Raw genomic sequence first — 18,182 nt, 5'->3', positions numbered from 1 at the left:
ATAACAGTTTCGATAGTAAAAACTTGCAGTTATTCAATTTCTTTTTATTCTGTTTTTCTTTCTTTCTTTCTTTCTTGCGACTAATTATAATTTGAATAATTTCCCAGTTCCCACATTTTTCATGATTTTCATTTATGACTCATGATGAAGAAATACACAAAAAACAGTGAATACGGTATTGCAAATAAAATGAATGAGAATCTGGAAGTTTGTTTCTGTCCCAAAACTCTTACTAATGACGTTTTAAATGAAGAATGGTTTATTGTCTGTATTAACTTCATATGTTGTATTTGCATTACACCGACCCGATTGTAATGTTTTTGGAGAAAAATAAATAAATTAAAAAAATAAATTAATAAAAAATTACCCAATTAATTATCATTAAAGTCTTCTCTAAATGTAACGAAAACTAACAACTTTTTCTGTTTTCATACACAGAGAATAGAAAAAATAAAAAAAACAACATAATAATATATAATGTCTGATTTATTATTAAATAATATTTTGTTAACGACTATCATATTTTGAAATAACTATACTAGAATAAGTTACGTTTTATTTTTAAATATATTTCACAAATTATCAGTTATTATTATCATTTCATACATTATAAAGAAATCACGGAGATGAAGGGTTAATCTCTTTAAAGTTCATATGTTGTTTCTATTTTCCGGATTTGGTTCCGCACGGTGGGGGTACAGCATCTATCCAGTTGCACGTGTGTAAAGATTCGTCAAATACGGTACCTGTGACGGATAAAGAAAAAGAAAGTATTGTAGCATCAACAAATATAATAACCATTCAATGCAAAGAAATAACTTTCCTTTTTCATCCTATAGCATACCCACTTGAAATTTGAATGAATAAAAATTCAAATATAAGTTAATCATTAGAAGAGACCTAATAAGAAGAGTAACGAAATATACGCTTGATGTCAAACCTGTCTTTAAAGTCCATAAATGATAACGGAAAGATGAGCTTGTTGGCGGTCTTTCTATGCAGGTAATTAGAAAATAAGGTTTTCCCTTGTTATATGTCTTTAAGAGCATTGAAATCTGCAAAATTATATAATTTATAACATTTAAATCTATCATTTCTAAAGATGATTTTTTTTCTCGAAAACTACTAATCCGCATTTTAAATCTTAGATTTTTTTAAAGTATTTTGTGATATTTTGTTTATACTCTGTAAGTTGTTCTTACCGGAAGGACAGAAATTGTGTCCTAAGAATTTCTTGTCGTTGCAAGTATACCATGTAGCACAGTTCTGATCCTTGTCAGCGTACTGTCCGTCGGCGGTACTGGAACAGTCGATAAGATTACCGCATGGTGGCGCCACATTCTTTGGACTGTTAATGAAAAATGTAAACAATGTTATATTGACGCAGATTATTGTGTGTTACATAATCATTGTTTATGTTATATTAACTGTAAGATTTATTTTTTAAAATCACTCCCATGTGACACTTACACTTGGAACACGTTTATTGTAAAGAAAGTTTAAGCCTAACAGAGTAAAGCTAAATATTTTAAAAGCAACAAAGACAAAGGTTTTCTCATGTCGTTCCTGTTTTATAATATTCAAATGATATAAGATGTGATTAATGACGTGTTTCTGTTTTACATTGCTTTTAAATGGTATACATGGTATATATTGACGTCATATTCAACATCTGCACTTGCAAATTTGAACAAAAAATAATTGAGCCGCGACATGACAAAACCAACATAATGGGTTTGCGACCAGCATCCGCGCAGTCTGGTCAGGATCCATGCTGTTCGCTATCAGTTTCTCTACTTGTAAAAGGATTTGTAAGCGAACAGCATGGATCCTGATCAGACTGCGCGGATGCGCAGGCTGGTCTGGATCCATGCTGGTCGCAAACCCATTATGATGGTTTTGTCATGGCGCCGCTCAAGTATAATTTGATTACTTACTCATCACACATTCCTGTGTTGTTGTTATATACATTGTGTTCTGGACAGTCCACAATGGATGACACGCCCCCAACACATTTTGCGAAAGACTTGCAGCCAAGTTCGTAGTTTCCGTCAGATAAAGTTGTACAATTTACTGCCGATGCATAGCCTGAAATTTATTGTACGACGTTTAGTTTATACAAATTTATTTTAGTTCGATTGTGTTGGAAGCTATATGCTCAATTTCGTTACTGGAATCAACCCGTACTAAGCAATGAATGTAAAGTTTCTTGCTCAAGCAAACAACTGCTTGTCCTTGACAGGGTTTGAACCCGGGCAGTCAGTAATCCATAGATTACTAGTCCGACAGTTTATTTTTAAAGTGACATTATGCCCATCCAAGAAGTAAATGGTAAATAGCTTAATTTTGGTTACATTTTTTTTCAAATTTTATGAGTAATCAATAATCCACAATCAACACAAATATTTAAAAATATCCCTCGGAAATTATCGGCAATGTTCAATTTATAAAAAGTGTGGGCGTTTGTTTATATTTAAAGCAATTTTTATTTATTTCATCCTAAAATTTGTAATTATCAATAAGTGTTCAATTGCCATTAAAATAGTCAATCTTTTGAAATATACAACTTGTTTATACCACTTTAATAACAGTGAAAAAATTACCATAATGTCACTTTAAACTAGAAGAAACGAAGTAACAACAACAACTTTGAGTTATCGTCTGCTTTTTGAAACATCCGTGCGTGTAAGTAAGAGTTATAGAAAAAATTTACTTTAAAAATCTTAAGTTCAACACATTTTGCTTAAAATCATTTAATGTTCACAGAGCATTGTGAATATCTTAATATTCCTCAAACTATCTATGTATTTTCATGAAAAAATAAGAAACATTGCCAAAATCTTGTTTTCTTATCCATTAAAATGTTTCTGAATACCTTTATACATTTATACTCTTTTATATCTGAGAACATATGAGCCGCGTCACGACAAAACCAACATAGTGCGTTTGCGACCACCATGGATCCAGACCAGCCTGCGCATCCGCGCAGTCTGATCAGGATCCATGCTGTTCGCTATCAGTTTCTCTACTTGAAATAGGGTTGGTAAGCGAACAGCAAGGACCTGATCAGACTGCGCGGATGCGCAGGCTGGTCTGGATCTATGCTGGTCGCAAACGCATTATGTTGGTTTTGTCGTGACGCGGCTCATATGTTCTCAGATATAAAAGAGTATAAATGTATAAAGGTATTAAAGACGAAAGCAATAGCATTCGAGCCATCAAAATATTCATACTTGGTATAACCATGCGAAAAAAATACACGAGTCTAGATTGTGATAAAAAGAGTTCGCCACTGAACAAATTCTCCGAAGCTTGTTTTGTTGACTACATTCATTAATTATACCACGGAGTTGCTGCAACAAACTATGTTCAGGTAATTAAACTGAATAAAAGTCCGCCCCTATTTAAATTGCCGTGCCAAGCAATAAAATATGATTTTGGGATGATCATTGATGACAATTTAAAATACATTTATGACTCTGATTCGTGCATAAATATGTTATTAACAAAAAACCATGCTGTTATAAATGAAGGAGCAAGGAACATAATCACTATAAAAAAACAAACATATTCACATACATTTATTTCGGATAAAGAATCCTATTTACGAACAGTTCCTTTACAGTACAAGGGAGACCCGAAAAGTAAATTTATGGACTTACGAATCAAAGTGATTGTCTCTAGGTGTGTGTATGGTACTTAATCCCATTATGTTTTAGTAAGTTTTTATGTCAACTATTATTTTTTTAAAATGTTGGTTTTACTGAGTTACATTCGATTTATATAGTTTTAGCCACGTAGATCACTTGTGCCATAACGAGATTACCTAAATCAGGAAGTTCTTTACGCTTAACTCTGTTGTCTAGCATACCACCACTGACAATTTGATTCAGTTTTTATTTGTATTCTTACTTTAAGTTTAAATATTTTATTATTAGAATAATTATTATTTATTTCATTTTGGTAATAAAAATAATAATAACTACTAGATGTATTTTTATCATCATCATCATCAATCATCATCATCATCATCATCATCATCATCATCATCATCATCATTCATCATCATCATCATCATCATCATTATTGTTATTATTTAAACACATACAATTTTGTGTACATGTATTTGAGTTTATTTATGCACGCGAGACCGGTTGCCCATATGGCGAGTCCTGCAGAAAGAGTGTTAGTCATTTCAGATTTTGGAGGTAAGTGCAACATACAGATACAGAAATATTCCCCAATTCCAGAAGCTTCTCGTCGTTCTTTAAATCGTGCCAAGTGTGTTTAAGCACTCATACACGGGAGTTTCATCCGATAGAGTGATAAGTAATTAAAAGGAGGCCAGCGCGGGGAATCGAACCCCAAATCTCGAGATTACAAGTCTCGCGCTCTTACCGATTGAGCTATGTGGGCTTACCACTTACCACAGCGCAAGGTGTAATAAAATACGATTTTACTTGAGTGTAAGGGACGACTTTTAACTTGAACGAGATAAACATGGCAGGGATACTGACCACTGTTAGGAAACGGGAAACCAAAAGAACGGAAAAAAAAACACGCAAAATTAACCTGGTATGGGGGCAAGCTGCGGGTCCGATGGACAGTTGGGCGGTAGTGATAAATGGATACCATTGCAAGAAGTTTTCAAATTTAAATATGAAAATCTTGTGAAAAACTGTGTACCAATTTTTGTACCGATTTTGTAATGTATGCATTCGTTCTGGAAATATTGCCATAAAAATTGGAATAAGTAAGTAGTCGACCTGTCATATAAATATAAAATACTGCCAAAATTTTGAAAAAAAAAAGTGTTAAAATATGTCTTAAGGCAAAACGGTTTATCGTATTTGCCAAGATTGTGATTAGTAGTATAAAAGTAAAATGTCAGAGAGCAATGAGTCACATCAATATAATCTGAAATTATGCATTCATTGTTTGATATTCAGATATATGCAGAGCATCTTTATATTCATTATACTCATTTTCAAATCCCTTCTTAGTCTCGGTAGCCGTGTCGTGATTGTGTCGTAAATTCGTCTCGTTTTCGGAGGGTAAAGTGAGTCTGTCTGACCATGACTTATGAACTACACAGCAAACTTAGCATTACAGTATCCATAAGTATTACGTGCAGTGCAATCAGATACGATACCTGCGATATATTCGTGATCTCGATCATCGATCATCATTAATATCATCATCTCATCACCTCAACAATATCAATATTTTAAGTAATTCAAATGGATGCTTCCACTTCGGTTTGAGAGCGCTGGCATAACGGCAGAACTCTCACATTTGGTTGCCGTGGTACGTATAACTTTGTATGGTTAAGACTATGCAGCTACCGAGTGATTTCATCTTTAAAAAATAGTTAAATACCTTAGTTAAGATTGTTTTATTTATGGATAACATTGCAGAAAGAAGGTGATTGAACTTAATGATCGTCTAGATTTGTCGGAAAAAGATCTTACGATTTAGCGTTTGATTTAATTAAAGAATATATTGTGGCTTTGCTGTGCCAGGTAACTACTAGCGATGATTAAAAAAACATAACCCTGAAAATTTACCAAGTATCGTAGCTTTTCTGGCTGCTTTATTTGTCGTCACACTTTTTCGACACAAGGACTAAAGGTAAACAATAGGTTGCTCCAAAAAAAACTCTTTCTCTCATGGGAAGCATTTTACGTAATGTTTTTGTACAGATATCTTATTAGAATCATTAGAGATTTCGTTATGTTGTTGTTCAAAAATACTCAATCGACTATGACATAACGTTTCGGATATAAACTTGCAGTTATTCATTTCTTTTTATTTGTTGTTTTTTCTTCTTCTTTCTTGCGACTAATTTATTTGATAATTTGCCGGTTCCACATTTTTCATGATTTTCTTTATGATCATGATGAAGAATACACAAGACATGACGTACGGTATTGGCCAGAATAGAATATGAATGAGGAGATCTGGAAGTTTGTTTTCTGTCCAAAACTCCTTAACTAATGGCGTTTTAAGTGGAAGAAATGGTATTAGATTGTCTGTGATTAACTTCAGTATGTGCGTATTTGCCATATACACGCCGACGCCGATTGTAAATGGTTTTTGCGAGAAAAAATAATTATCGAAATTAACAAATAAAGTTAATAAAAATTAGCCAATTATTCATTAAGCTTTCTCAATGTGTGACGAAAAACTAACAACTTTTTTTGTGTTTCATACGACAGAGAATAAAGAAATCATAAAATATAATGTTCCTGATTTATTATATATTTTTGTTAGCTATCAAATTTTGAAATATATACTAGAATAGAGTTACGGTTGCTTAATTTTTAATATAATTTTCACAATTTAATCATTTATTATCATTTCATACATTATAAAGAAATCACGGACGAATGAAGGTTAAATCTCTTTAAATTAGTATGTTTTCCATTGTTCGGAATTTGGTTCCGCACTGGTGGGGGATAGCAGCATACTATCCATTGCACGTGTGTAAAGATCGTCGAATGACCTAGTCCTGTGCACGGACTAAAGAAAAAGAAAGGTACTGTAGCATCAACAAATATAATAACATTCAATGCAAAGAAATAAATTTCTTTTTCATCATATAGGGCATTACCATTTGAATTTGAAATGATAAAATTTCAAATATAAGTTAATCATTAGAGCAGCCTATATAGAAGAGTAAACGAAATATACGCTTAGATGTCAAACCTGGTCTTTAAAGTCATAAATGATACGGAAAGATGAGCTTGTTTGGCGGTCTTTCTATGCAGGTAATTAGAAAATAAGGTTTCCTTGTTATTATGTCTTTAAGAGCATTGAAATCTGCAAAATTATATAATTTATAACATTTAAATCTATCATTTCTAAAGATGATTTTTTTCTCGAAAACTACTAATCCGCATTTTAAATCTTAGATTTTTTTCAACAGTATTTTGTGATATTTGTTTTATACTCTGTAGTTGTTCTTACCGGAAGGACAGAAATTGTTGTCCTAAGAATTCTTGTGCGTTTGCAAGTACTACCATGTAGCACAGTTCTGAATCCTTGTCAGCGTACTGTCCGTCGGCGGGGTACTGGAACGTCGGATAAGATTACCGCATGGTGGCGCCCTTCTTGGACTGTTAATGAAAAATGTAAACAATGTTATATTGACGCAGATTATTGTGTGTTACATAATCATTGTTTATGTTATATTAACTGTAAGATTTATTTTTTAAAATCACTCCCATGTGACACTTACACTTGGAACACGTTTATTGTAAAGAAAGTTTAAGCCTAACAGAGTAAAGCTAAATATTTTAAAAGCAACAAAGACAAAGGTTTTCTCATGTCGTTCCTGTTTTATAATATTCAAATGATATAAGATGTGATTAATGACGTGTTTTTGTTACTTGTTTTTATGTATACATGGTATATTATTGAGTCATTCACATCTGCACTTGCAAAGTTTGAGGACAAAATATTGGCGCGACGAGTGACAGAAACCACATATGGTATTGCGCAGCCAGCTCGCTCAGTCTGTCAGGATCCGATGCTGGGTTCGGCTAGTCCAGTTTGTCTATTGTAAAGGATTTGTAAGCGCAAGGCAATGGTCCTGATTAGGACGTGCGCCGCATGGCAGGTGTCTGATCCATGCTGGTCGCAAACCCCATTATGAGTGGTATTGTCATGCGCCGCTCAAGTTAATTTGATTACATTACTCATTCACACAATTTCCTGTGTCTGTGTTATTACATTGTTTCTGAGCAGTCCAGCACATGGATGACCGGCCCCCAGACAGTTTTGCGAAAGACTTGCAGCCAAGTTCTAGTTCGTGCAGATAAGTTGTACAATTTACTGCCGTGCATAGCCGGAAATTTTGGTACGACGTTTAGTTTATACATTTTTTTGGTTCGATTTGGGAAGCTATCATGCTCAATTTCTGTACTGGAATCAACGTACTAAGCAATGAATGTAAAGTTTCTTGCTCAAGCAAAACAACTGCTTGTCCTTGACAGGGTTTGAACCCGGGCAGTCAGTAAATCCATAGAATTACTAGTCCGACAGTTTATTTTAAAGTGACATTATTGCCCCATCCAAGAAGTAAATGGTAAACTAGCTTAATTTTGGTTACATTTTTTTTCAAAATTTTATGAGTAATCAATAATCCACAATCCAACACAAATATTTAAAAATATCCCTCGGAAATTATCGGGCAATGTTCAATTTATAAAAAGTGTGGGCGTTTTGTTTATATTTAAGCAATTTTAGGTTATTTCATCCTAAAATTTGTAATTATCAATAAGTGTTCCCAATTGCCATTAAAATAGTCAATCTTTTGAAATATACAACTTGTTATACCACTTTAATAACAGTGAAAAAGATTACCATTAATGTCAACTTTTAAACTAGAAGCAACGAAAATAACAACAACAACTTTGAGTTATCGTCTGCTTTTGAAAATCCGTGCGTGTACAGTAAGTAAGAGTTATAGGAAAAAATTTAAACTTTAAAAATCTTAATTTCAAACGACATTTTGCATAAAATCATTTAAGTTCACAGAGCATTGTGAGATCTTAACTAATTCCTAAACTATTTAATGTATTTTCATGAAAAACTAAGAAACAATTGCCAAAACTTGTTTTTCTTCATCCATTAACAATGCTTTCTGGCAATACCTGTATACATTTATTTTTTTACACTCTTTTTTTTTATATTGTTTTTTTTTTCTTTTTGGGCTTGGAGAAGGAACTATGGAGCCGGGCGTTCACGACAAACCAACATAGGTGCGTTTGGGACGACGCATAGGATTCCAGACCAGCCTGCGCATCGCGCAGTCCTGTCAGGATCCATGCTGTTCGCTAATCAGTTTCTCTACTTGAAATAGGTTGTAAGCGAACAGCAAGGACCTGATCAGGAACTGCGCGGATGCGCAGGCTGGTCTGGATCCATGCTGGTCGCAAACGCACTATGTTGGTTTTGTCTTGACGCGGCTCATATATGAACGTAGCATTCTTTTCCTGAAATATTACTTAACTATATGAAATCTTGAAGAATATAAGATATTTAAGATTTTGATAATTGATCGTAACTCAATATTGTAGTTTCTAGTTATAATGACAGAAATAAAATAATTAAAATAAGTAAAGTAAAAACTTACCGACAAAGGCAGAAAGCAATACTGTGCAAATCACAATTTTATTCATGATGAAAGTTAATAAATATTTAACGATGAAAATGTTATATCTATCTCCGACTGAACAGTCTGTTGGTCATACCTTTATACCAAAAGTTTGCCTATGGTTTTTGCACTTTGGACCTTTGAGGCCCGTCTGAGATAGTTCTAATAGTTGCTCCTAATTCTCGATCATTCTGTGAAAGAAAACTTTATCCTAAAAATTACAATATTTGTCAATCATACTCGATTATTGTTTGAAACCAAGCACAGGGAATTTATATATAATAATGGCATCCTTTCCTTAGTCTATTAACAATGATTTATTGCATTTTTCTTCAGATTGATATTTCCCGCGACCTATGACCTCAAAAACACGGTAATGTAACAAAGTAAAAAAGACAAATTAGTCTAACTATAAATGAACTGTTGTGATGTAAAGTTTAAACATATTAATATAAGATTTGGCCTTGGTTTTCTTGGCAATATGAGACTGAGTATATTTAGTATTAATTTGTTTAGTTCGCTTGTGTTTTGAACGCTTTTTAGCCTTATTGTATCACTGCGAATCTGTCCGTAGAAGAAACCAGTACTAAGCAATGAAAGTGTAAAATTTGTCTGAACCCATAAGAAAACAACGGCGATATCTAATCGAACAAGGCTCACTGTAAATTAAAAACGACTTTGTATGTCACGATATATTTTGATATATATTAATAGATGATACGGAACGGTTTGAAAATAGAGTGTTTTTTAAAAAAAATAATTGAGACTTATTATGCTACATTTCAAAGGCTATAGCAACATAAATAAACGAATAGTAACAGGGTCATTCATGTACATGTGTGTTAAACACAATGGAGCAAGGTTCTTTAGGTTTTAACCAAAAGACTATTCGTGATTTTTGTTACATTAGCAAAACTGTTCGACTTTTAAAAGACGTTATGTTATTTTTTTGCAATTCAAGTTGCCTTTCAATTAGTAATAAATATTTTAAGAATTGACTGTTATATTGATGTGGATTGACCACTATTTACATGAAAAAATGTTTAGGAAATCAGTATAAAAACTTCCCCGTGTAAAGTAGAATCTACGTTACAATAGAGAGAATGTCCCCACTCCTTTTAAATTTAGATTGGGACGAGGACTGATACATTTCGAACAATATTGATGGAAATATCCGTGGGTCACATAATTATTGATTATTTGCATGTTATAAAAATAAACACACAATTATTGGCAAAATTTAAGGTTATTCTGACTTAAACCTGTGCTCACCATTCAAAATTGAATTATCATAAATGTTTCTTTATCTATATTATATTTATGCTGTAGCGTATGTCCTCGAACTAAAGTTTATAAAATCCATTTTAAATGAGAATCAGGGCCTCACAAATCGCAAGCGCAATCATCAAAACGTTTTATCAGGGGAGTATACTGCCCTTTAGTGTCACATAGTTCCCGCTACTAAGTTTATTAAATGACAATTAAAGTTCCACCTTGTTCATATCATCAAATGAATTAATGAACTTATTTGATAGATGGGTGGCGGCTATCCAACAGACAACGTGGAAAACAACGCTAGTTTCGTCCGTCCTGTCGAACCATAACCACTGGCAAAGGAGCTGGACATCATACAAAACGACGTTTAGGCGGCCTATTTTTCATTAAAATTGCGTAAAGAACAGTTGCAAAAAACGAACAACCAAAACTACTTAAGAATATGTAAATCAATTTAGACGTTTGTAACGGTGTACTTCTTCATGTTGGCGTTAGATAACGAAAATGGATTATTAAATGGTTTTTAGGCGATCCTGTAAACTGCCATGTCATTCGTCGATTTTAGGTGAGATGAATTTATGTTATAAATGAGTCCATGGCGTGGTTTGTATGGGTATTGGAGTAGATGCGAAACGAATATAAAGCAACAATATTCCCGGTCATTTCAAAATGTGTATGGTAAATTAAAGTTTTGATTATGAATTACTTATACCAACAATGATATTATATTATTCCAACGAAATTTATTTTGTTGTAATATGTCTTCAGTTGAGAAAACTATAAAATTTATTGCAAAGAGCAATACATTAATTTTCAAAATATATTAATTGCTGAAGTTTACATAATGAATAAATAATTAAACGCTGTGTAAACTACTTGAACATCAGGACCCTATTGGCCGTACACGATGGTTTAATTTAATATTTTATTTACCACACTGTTAAGTGGTGTGTGTATCTTATGTTATAGGTCATCGCGTTCAAAGGCACTGAGAGGTTCGGACCGTCCCCGGATGTTGAGGTTATGTTGGGCTTCACAACCGAAACATTTGTGTTTCCGGGTGCCCGAGATTGATGCAACGGTGTACATCTACAAGAGGCTTCGGAGGCCCACGAGCGGATACACGACTTTTCCCATTAGGGAGGCATCTTAAAGTAAGGTGATAACTTTGGAATTATAATCAGTCGTGAATATTATTGATTTTAAAGTTGCTTGCCTCCAGGTAAGCCAAAATGTTTTAAGAAAATCAAACTTAGGGGAAAATGTACAAATATTTTACAGAAAAGGGAAAAAAGATTCAGGGATAGGTGACGTACAGTGGTAATATTCGATTTTGACTGATTTTAATGTATTAACCTTTTTAACGAGGATGGATAACGGTTTTTTGATTTTTGGTCTCTCTTTGGTACTTCGTGGAATAATGTTTTTAACGAATGTTTTTAAAAAGTTGATTTGTTTTGGTAGTTTGCGCAGTATGTGTTGGTTTGTGAAACGTATTTAAAAGTAGTTTCGGGATGAAAAGTAGCATGAAGTCTGGCGCGGATGCTGCTTCTAAAAAGAGGATGAGTGTCACATAATGACTAGTGGGTTTCAGTCATGTAAGCTGGTCACGGCTTGTGTATGTAGTCATAGGTATGAATTTTCATGTGAAAGATATTGTGTTTTATGTTAGGATTACATTGATGATAAAAGGGTGTGTTACAAGAATAAAGGTTAAAGAGATAATTTCTTGAATGAATAAAAGTATTGGATGATATTTTAAATGAATAAGATATTGGATAATTTCTTAAATGAATAAAGTATTGGATGATTTTTTAAATGAATACAGTTTAAGAAACACGTTTCAAAGGTAATATAACCAGCTGCTAAATGAAGGTTATATAGCAAACAACTGTTTACATACGATCATAAAACCTGTCGAAAAGCCCTTTTAACGGACTTATTATTGTTTATTTTTGCTTTCTTGATGATAAAGTTAATTCATGATGTTGCAGTGTGTATGGATGATAGAAACTTCACTTTAATGCCCTTGGGCGCGTGTAAGAAGTAGCAGAGATTTTAGAGCGAAGATGGGGATAATTAGGCGAAAAAATAGTAATTATGAAGGTCAGAGAAAGAATGCGGGGCAAACAATTCGAATCCTAGCATTTATTATATACTCTATAAAGGAAATATGGAGAATATTGATGAAATAAATGCGATTATTTTTATTTTTCCACATTTTCACTGTAAAAAAAAAATAATTTTCACTGCAATGCAACATATTTTCCGTATTTTCACTGGTGTCTTGCGGGCTACTTTCTTCGTAATTCAGCCACTATAATAATATCATTGGAATTAGTAATTCATAGTAACATGATCAAGTGCTTTTACATTTATACAATCTTTTTTTTTTTTGAAGAATTGGTGTTGTTGTTAAATTCAGTTTTTCCCTCTGAAAGTTTTAAAGGCACGACCCTAAAAAACTGTTTAAAATTTGGGAGTTAATTTTTGTCACGCATTTTGCAAGTGTATAGAAAAACTTAATATAAAGTTTGCGTAAACATGGCTTACACTGATATAATTTAATTTTACGATTTTAATGTAAAGTTTTTACATCTGGACATTTTAACAGACCAAGCTTTCAACGCTTCAGCCAATGACGACCAAGTTTACATATTTTCGGATTGATATAGTTCGAAAGCGTGCTGTAAGAATTAAATTGTTATGTATGCATCGTGCTATATGACTTAGATAATAATACCAAAATATAGGGTGAGACCTAGTGTACCAAAGTATGTGCCTGATAATTTATCTTTATTCATAGTAATACTTTAATCCTTTTGTAATGCAACTACTCAGATAAATAGGTAAGCAAATAGTTACAATTTCATTTTTACAAATATTCAACGAATGTGAAATTTGAAATTTTCAGAAACAGAAATTCATAAGCATTCAACTGGTTAAATTTATCATTAAAAAGTTTTTTATTATAATAATACTCACAATTCTTTTTTTAAAGATGTACGGGAATTTTAGCAACAGTATATTTGTGTTCGTGATTTTTATTTCTACATTTTCAAGTAAGTATTTTTTTAAATATTTGTTACAAAATTTGCACTGATAAAATGTGCTTTTTATTTCACACGAATGGAATACAGTAGCTATATTGTATGTTACTATTTTTGTACCTTTAATATCACGTGACGTTCTAGTTTCTAAAATAACTTCGGTAATAATTCTTCTTGTTGTTCTTTGCATGTTTCATCCAAATATTTAATGTGAAATAATCTGCCTAACATAATAACTGAAACAAACAAGAATTTTAATAATGTTATAAGTATGATAACTCAAATTTTAATTATTTTCTTCAAGAGAATTTCTTCTATAAGCAAGCTTAATTACCTTTTAGCGATAGTCTGTAACAAATACTTGCTAACTAAGCAAAATAGTATGACATTAGAACTCATAACATGGAGACCAATATTCACGACATATTTCTGGGCAGGAACGGACGGACACACACCCCATGAAATAAAGAGATATTCAGAATAATTCTATGTAACTAGAATGTCGAGTTCTTCATGTAAGAACAACTTGATCATGACGCTTAAGGAGAGATAGAGATGGTGTTTTATGAAGACAGCTTTGTCCTAATTAGATTGCTAGTCAGAAGAAATAAGTAAACTTATGGAGGGCTTAAAATCACTTTTTTGGTAACGATCAATTTACTGGCTGAGAAATTAAGGATTTTTCAACCAAAACATCTAACGTTTTACATTTCCTCGTATTCCTACGTGGCTTGGAATCTAACATAATTTTACTGACTTAGTTTTTTGAAAAGTACCAAGAAAACGCAAAAGGAGTTTCTTAGTGATAATATTATCGGACATTCGATTTTTAATTGATGATAGTCCAGATGCAAAAATGATTTCTAAAGTGGGCTGCACCTACTTTGCAACCATCCTTTGAACCGTTCGTGTAAATTTCTATAAAAATCTTCATATTCTATTTTTGAATTTTGACAATTTCAGGATAATTGGATGACTTTTTAAAATTGGAAATCTTATGTTAATTTCTGGGGATTTGCGAGTCTTCTGAGAAATATCTTCTGAAGAAGAATATATTTTGGGTCTATTTTATGGCTTATTTGCTATGATTTTATTTAAAAATTCCTTTTTTAGTGAGATTTATTACTTTTATTCACGTAAGGGTTGGATTTCAGTATTACGTTTCGGATGCACGTAATTGCTAATAGCTTTTTGATGTATGTTTGCAAATACCGATTACACGGATGTGGAAAGTGAATCATATGTGTTATCGAAAAATGAAAACTCATTGATACGGTATTTTGACTTCGAAGTTGTCATCGACAAACGTACGACAAAGCGAGATTTCACTTCATTTTCCACATTTCTTAAAGGCACTTTATGCCTCTGAAATCCGTATTTCTTTAAAAAAAAATCTTCATCGTGTTTTCATCATCGTACCATCATGCATCGCGGGTACAGACTAAATAAAAAATCACGATTGTCCAATCGGAACACCGTAGTTATGGCATGTGGAAATGAAAAGTTATATATTGAAACTCCATTCAACTATTTAAATTTTGTAGACGAATATCGTTCTTTTTTGTTTACCAAAAAGTACATATATATACGGTGGCACAAAGGTGACATGTGTGTGTTTTTATTTATCTCGTGGTCACGAGTTACTATGTCGTGGCCACGAGATAGCTAAGTCGTGGCCACGAGATACTATGTCGTGGCCACGAGTTACAAAGTCGTGGCCACGAGATAGCTAAGTCGTGGCCACGAGATATGTCGTGGCCACGAGTTACTAAGCCGTGGCCACGAGATACTATGTCGTGGCCACGACTTACCACGAGATAATTAACCAATCAAAATACACTATATATATTATGAATTTTTTAACTTAACAACTTACCATTACATTCAATCTTTGAAAATACTGAAGATATTCACTTTGCACTTGTCTTTAAGATCATATCAGAAAGTCACCTTCCAATGTCCATCAGATATTAATTTTGACTATAGCTCTTTATTGGGCAAGTTTGTGATCGAATTGGTCAGTTTGTACGTACAACGGCCTGTTAACCTTGTTTATACGATAACATGAGAAGGAATAATTTATGTTTTATTTTATTTGTAAGGGACATTGCCCATGGACAGTAAATAGCCTATAAGGTAAAATCCTTGTCTGATGATAATGTAGAAAAATAAGCGGCATGTGGTAAGTGGGGGGGTAACCCAGAAAGTCAGTTGAAGCCTAGTCAGTAGCAAGACAACTAATGAATGTGGTTGAGAGGTGTATTGTGGTCAAATCAGGGTTCAGCTGTGGACTCTAAAGTGTAAGTTATTGACAGTCCGTCTTGTTAAAATGCTTTTCGGCTGGGTGTAGTATCTTGGTGGGCCGACTAGTCTCGTGGCCCGGTGAGTGGTCTGTGCAATTAGTTGGTGTGCCGGGGCTGTAGTTGTGGCAACGACTTAGAACGTCGTGGCACGAGCAGCTAGAATAACGGTCGTCGGGCCACGAGACTTGAGGCTAACTCGTTGGCCACGACGTTAGATAACTTCGTCGGCCGACGGACTGAGCTATCTTCGTGGACACGACTTAGTAACTCGTGGCCACGACATAGTATCTCGTGGCCACGAGATAAATAAAAACACACACATGTCATCTTTGTGCCACCGTATATATAGCCGTTTATGAGATGTCACAGTTTTAATATACCACTGTATCATGTTTCTTTATTTCAGTATGCTTGAGTGAAATTTGCGTGGATAAACCAGACGGTGTGTATGAAGCTAACTGCCGGGCTTATTCTATATGTATTAATGGCAGGGAGGAGATTGTTAACTGTGAGTTTGGACAGGCTTTCAATACAAAAACTAAACAATGTGAAAGGTAAAAATACCCTAACTTTGTAATTAGGCCATTTCTAAAATGATATTTGTCTGAAGTTGCACTAACCACTACGATTTCAGTGGGTGGCAGTCAGGATATTTCCATACTTAATAATTTATATTTGGTTTGGTTTCTTTTAAAAAAGATAATAGTAATCCACAACACATGGACACCTCAATGAAGAATAGTAATCTGAAATATCAACGATTAAATGTAAAGAATGAATGGAACATTTGCATGTTGTCTTTTGTCGATGTAAGCATTTCATTTGATGATAGCCTTTTTTCATACTTTTGCTGTATTTCCAATTTAAATTCTTCTTGCATTATGCATTATTCTTGATTATTGTTCAGATCTTAAAAGAAGGATATCAAGAGGAGATAAAGGATAAGTTGCACTTTAATTTATTTAATTTAGATAATATATCCATTGTATAGCTTAAATCTATTCTTACATATCCACGTTTTCCCACATATAGTTTGCAGCAAATGGGATGTTCCCCCGCTTGTGGTAGGACGGAGAGTGTTACGGATAAGAGGAGGGTTTTCAGACGGTTGATTGAAATGCAAATCTTTCTTTTGTGTTTTACGGATGTTCTTCTCATTTCTTTGTCCTGCGGTGAGTAGCCCTTATAGAACACGGGTCAACCTGTGAATTCGACCTCTTAGCAAGAACCTAACTAAAATCCATGCTATGACCGTGTACTCTATATGCAATGTATATTAAGTTAAAAACTATATTTAATAAAGTTTATAGTTTTGTCTAATAGTTTACATATATATTCTGCCGTTACCAACTTATCCAAAACATACTTATTACCGTATATTATATTATATTATATGAGATTATATTAATTATATGAGATTATATTATATGAGATTATATTATATGAGATTATATTATAAGAGATTATATTATATGAGATTATATTATATGAGATTATATTATAGGAGATTATATTATATGAGATTATATTATATGAGATTAATATTATATAAGATTAGCTGGGAAGGGTTCGTATAATCTATGTCTATATTTATAAACAGATAACAGAAAAATACAGTCGTTGCCTAGTTACATTTCTTACATGATATGTAGAGGTGATAGGACTAGGACTCTTTTCATATCGTGAATACTTTTACCATGGATTTTATTTGTATGAACAAACGAATGTCGAAAACACGATATTATTTTTTTTGTTACTAGTATTTTCGATTCTTCGACAATAAAGATAACATAATCCGAGTCTATATTCCTGTGTGTTATATGTATAAATGCACCAATATAACTTCATGGTTGCGCCAATATAACTTCATGGTTGCGCCAATATAACTTCATGGTTGCGCTAATATAACTTCATGAATGAGCAAATATAACTTTATGAATTTTACAATCTCAACTCAATGAATTCACAAAATTCATGAATTCACAATATCAATTTCATGTATTAACGATATCACCGTCACGAAAGTGCGAGTTCAAAATTTATGAATTCGTGGCTTCAACTAAATGAATCGTGAAATCATTAAATTTGAAGCGTAAAGTCATGCATTTTCAAATTGTGAAAACGTGAAGTTAAAAATGTGAATTCATTACAATGAAATCATGTTTTCAACTTAAACATTGGTAGATTTTGGATTTTTTTTCTATATTTACTATGTTAACTAAACTAGCAAACGGTTATTAAATTTGAGAAAAGAAATATTTCATTTTTACATATAAATATATCTATAAGGCTGATTAGAGATTAAAATGTTTTCCGAGCAATTACTTAACGACTTCATGCTCAGGACAGGTCTTAGGTTATTAATTCATGATTTCAACTGTACGAATTCAAATT

At 33.0% G+C, this 18,182-nt stretch overlaps 1 protein-coding gene, 1 long non-coding RNA gene and 1 other non-coding gene across 3 annotated transcripts; 1 reads left to right on the top strand and 2 right to left on the bottom strand.

The window, feature by feature from the left end:
- Positions 1 to 468: 468 nt before the first annotated feature.
- Positions 469 to 9,294, bottom strand: LOC132723263 (chondroitin proteoglycan-2-like). The gene is made up of 4 exons (XM_060707943.1): positions 9,140 to 9,294; positions 1,938 to 2,088; positions 1,203 to 1,348; positions 469 to 746 (listed from the first exon to the last, which is right to left on the bottom strand). Exons 1-4 carry the CDS (start codon positions 9,183 to 9,185, stop codon positions 664 to 666), a joined length of 426 nt encoding a protein of 141 aa, XP_060563926.1. The 5' UTR covers positions 9,186 to 9,294; the 3' UTR covers positions 469 to 663.
- On the bottom strand, positions 4,343 to 4,416 carry Trnat-ugu (transfer RNA threonine (anticodon UGU)). Its single transcript has one exon. It is a non-coding gene; the product is annotated as a tRNA-Thr (tRNA).
- A 4,014-nt stretch (positions 9,295 to 13,308) lies between the features above and the next one.
- Positions 13,309 to 16,845, top strand: LOC132723255 (uncharacterized). The gene is made up of 3 exons (XR_009624720.1): positions 13,309 to 13,497; positions 16,195 to 16,342; positions 16,828 to 16,845. It is a non-coding gene; the product is annotated as an uncharacterized LOC132723255 (long non-coding RNA).
- The last annotated feature ends 1,337 nt before the right edge of the window (positions 16,846 to 18,182 follow it).

This window comes from Ruditapes philippinarum, unplaced genomic scaffold (assembly GCF_026571515.1).
Source record: "Ruditapes philippinarum isolate M1 unplaced genomic scaffold, ASM2657151v2 ctg2253_1_1_1_1, whole genome shotgun sequence".
NCBI classification, from domain to species: Eukaryota; Metazoa; Mollusca; class Bivalvia; order Venerida; family Veneridae; genus Ruditapes; species Ruditapes philippinarum.
Note: the sequence above shows the minus strand (reverse complement) of the source record. Positions and strands in the feature narration are given on the sequence as shown.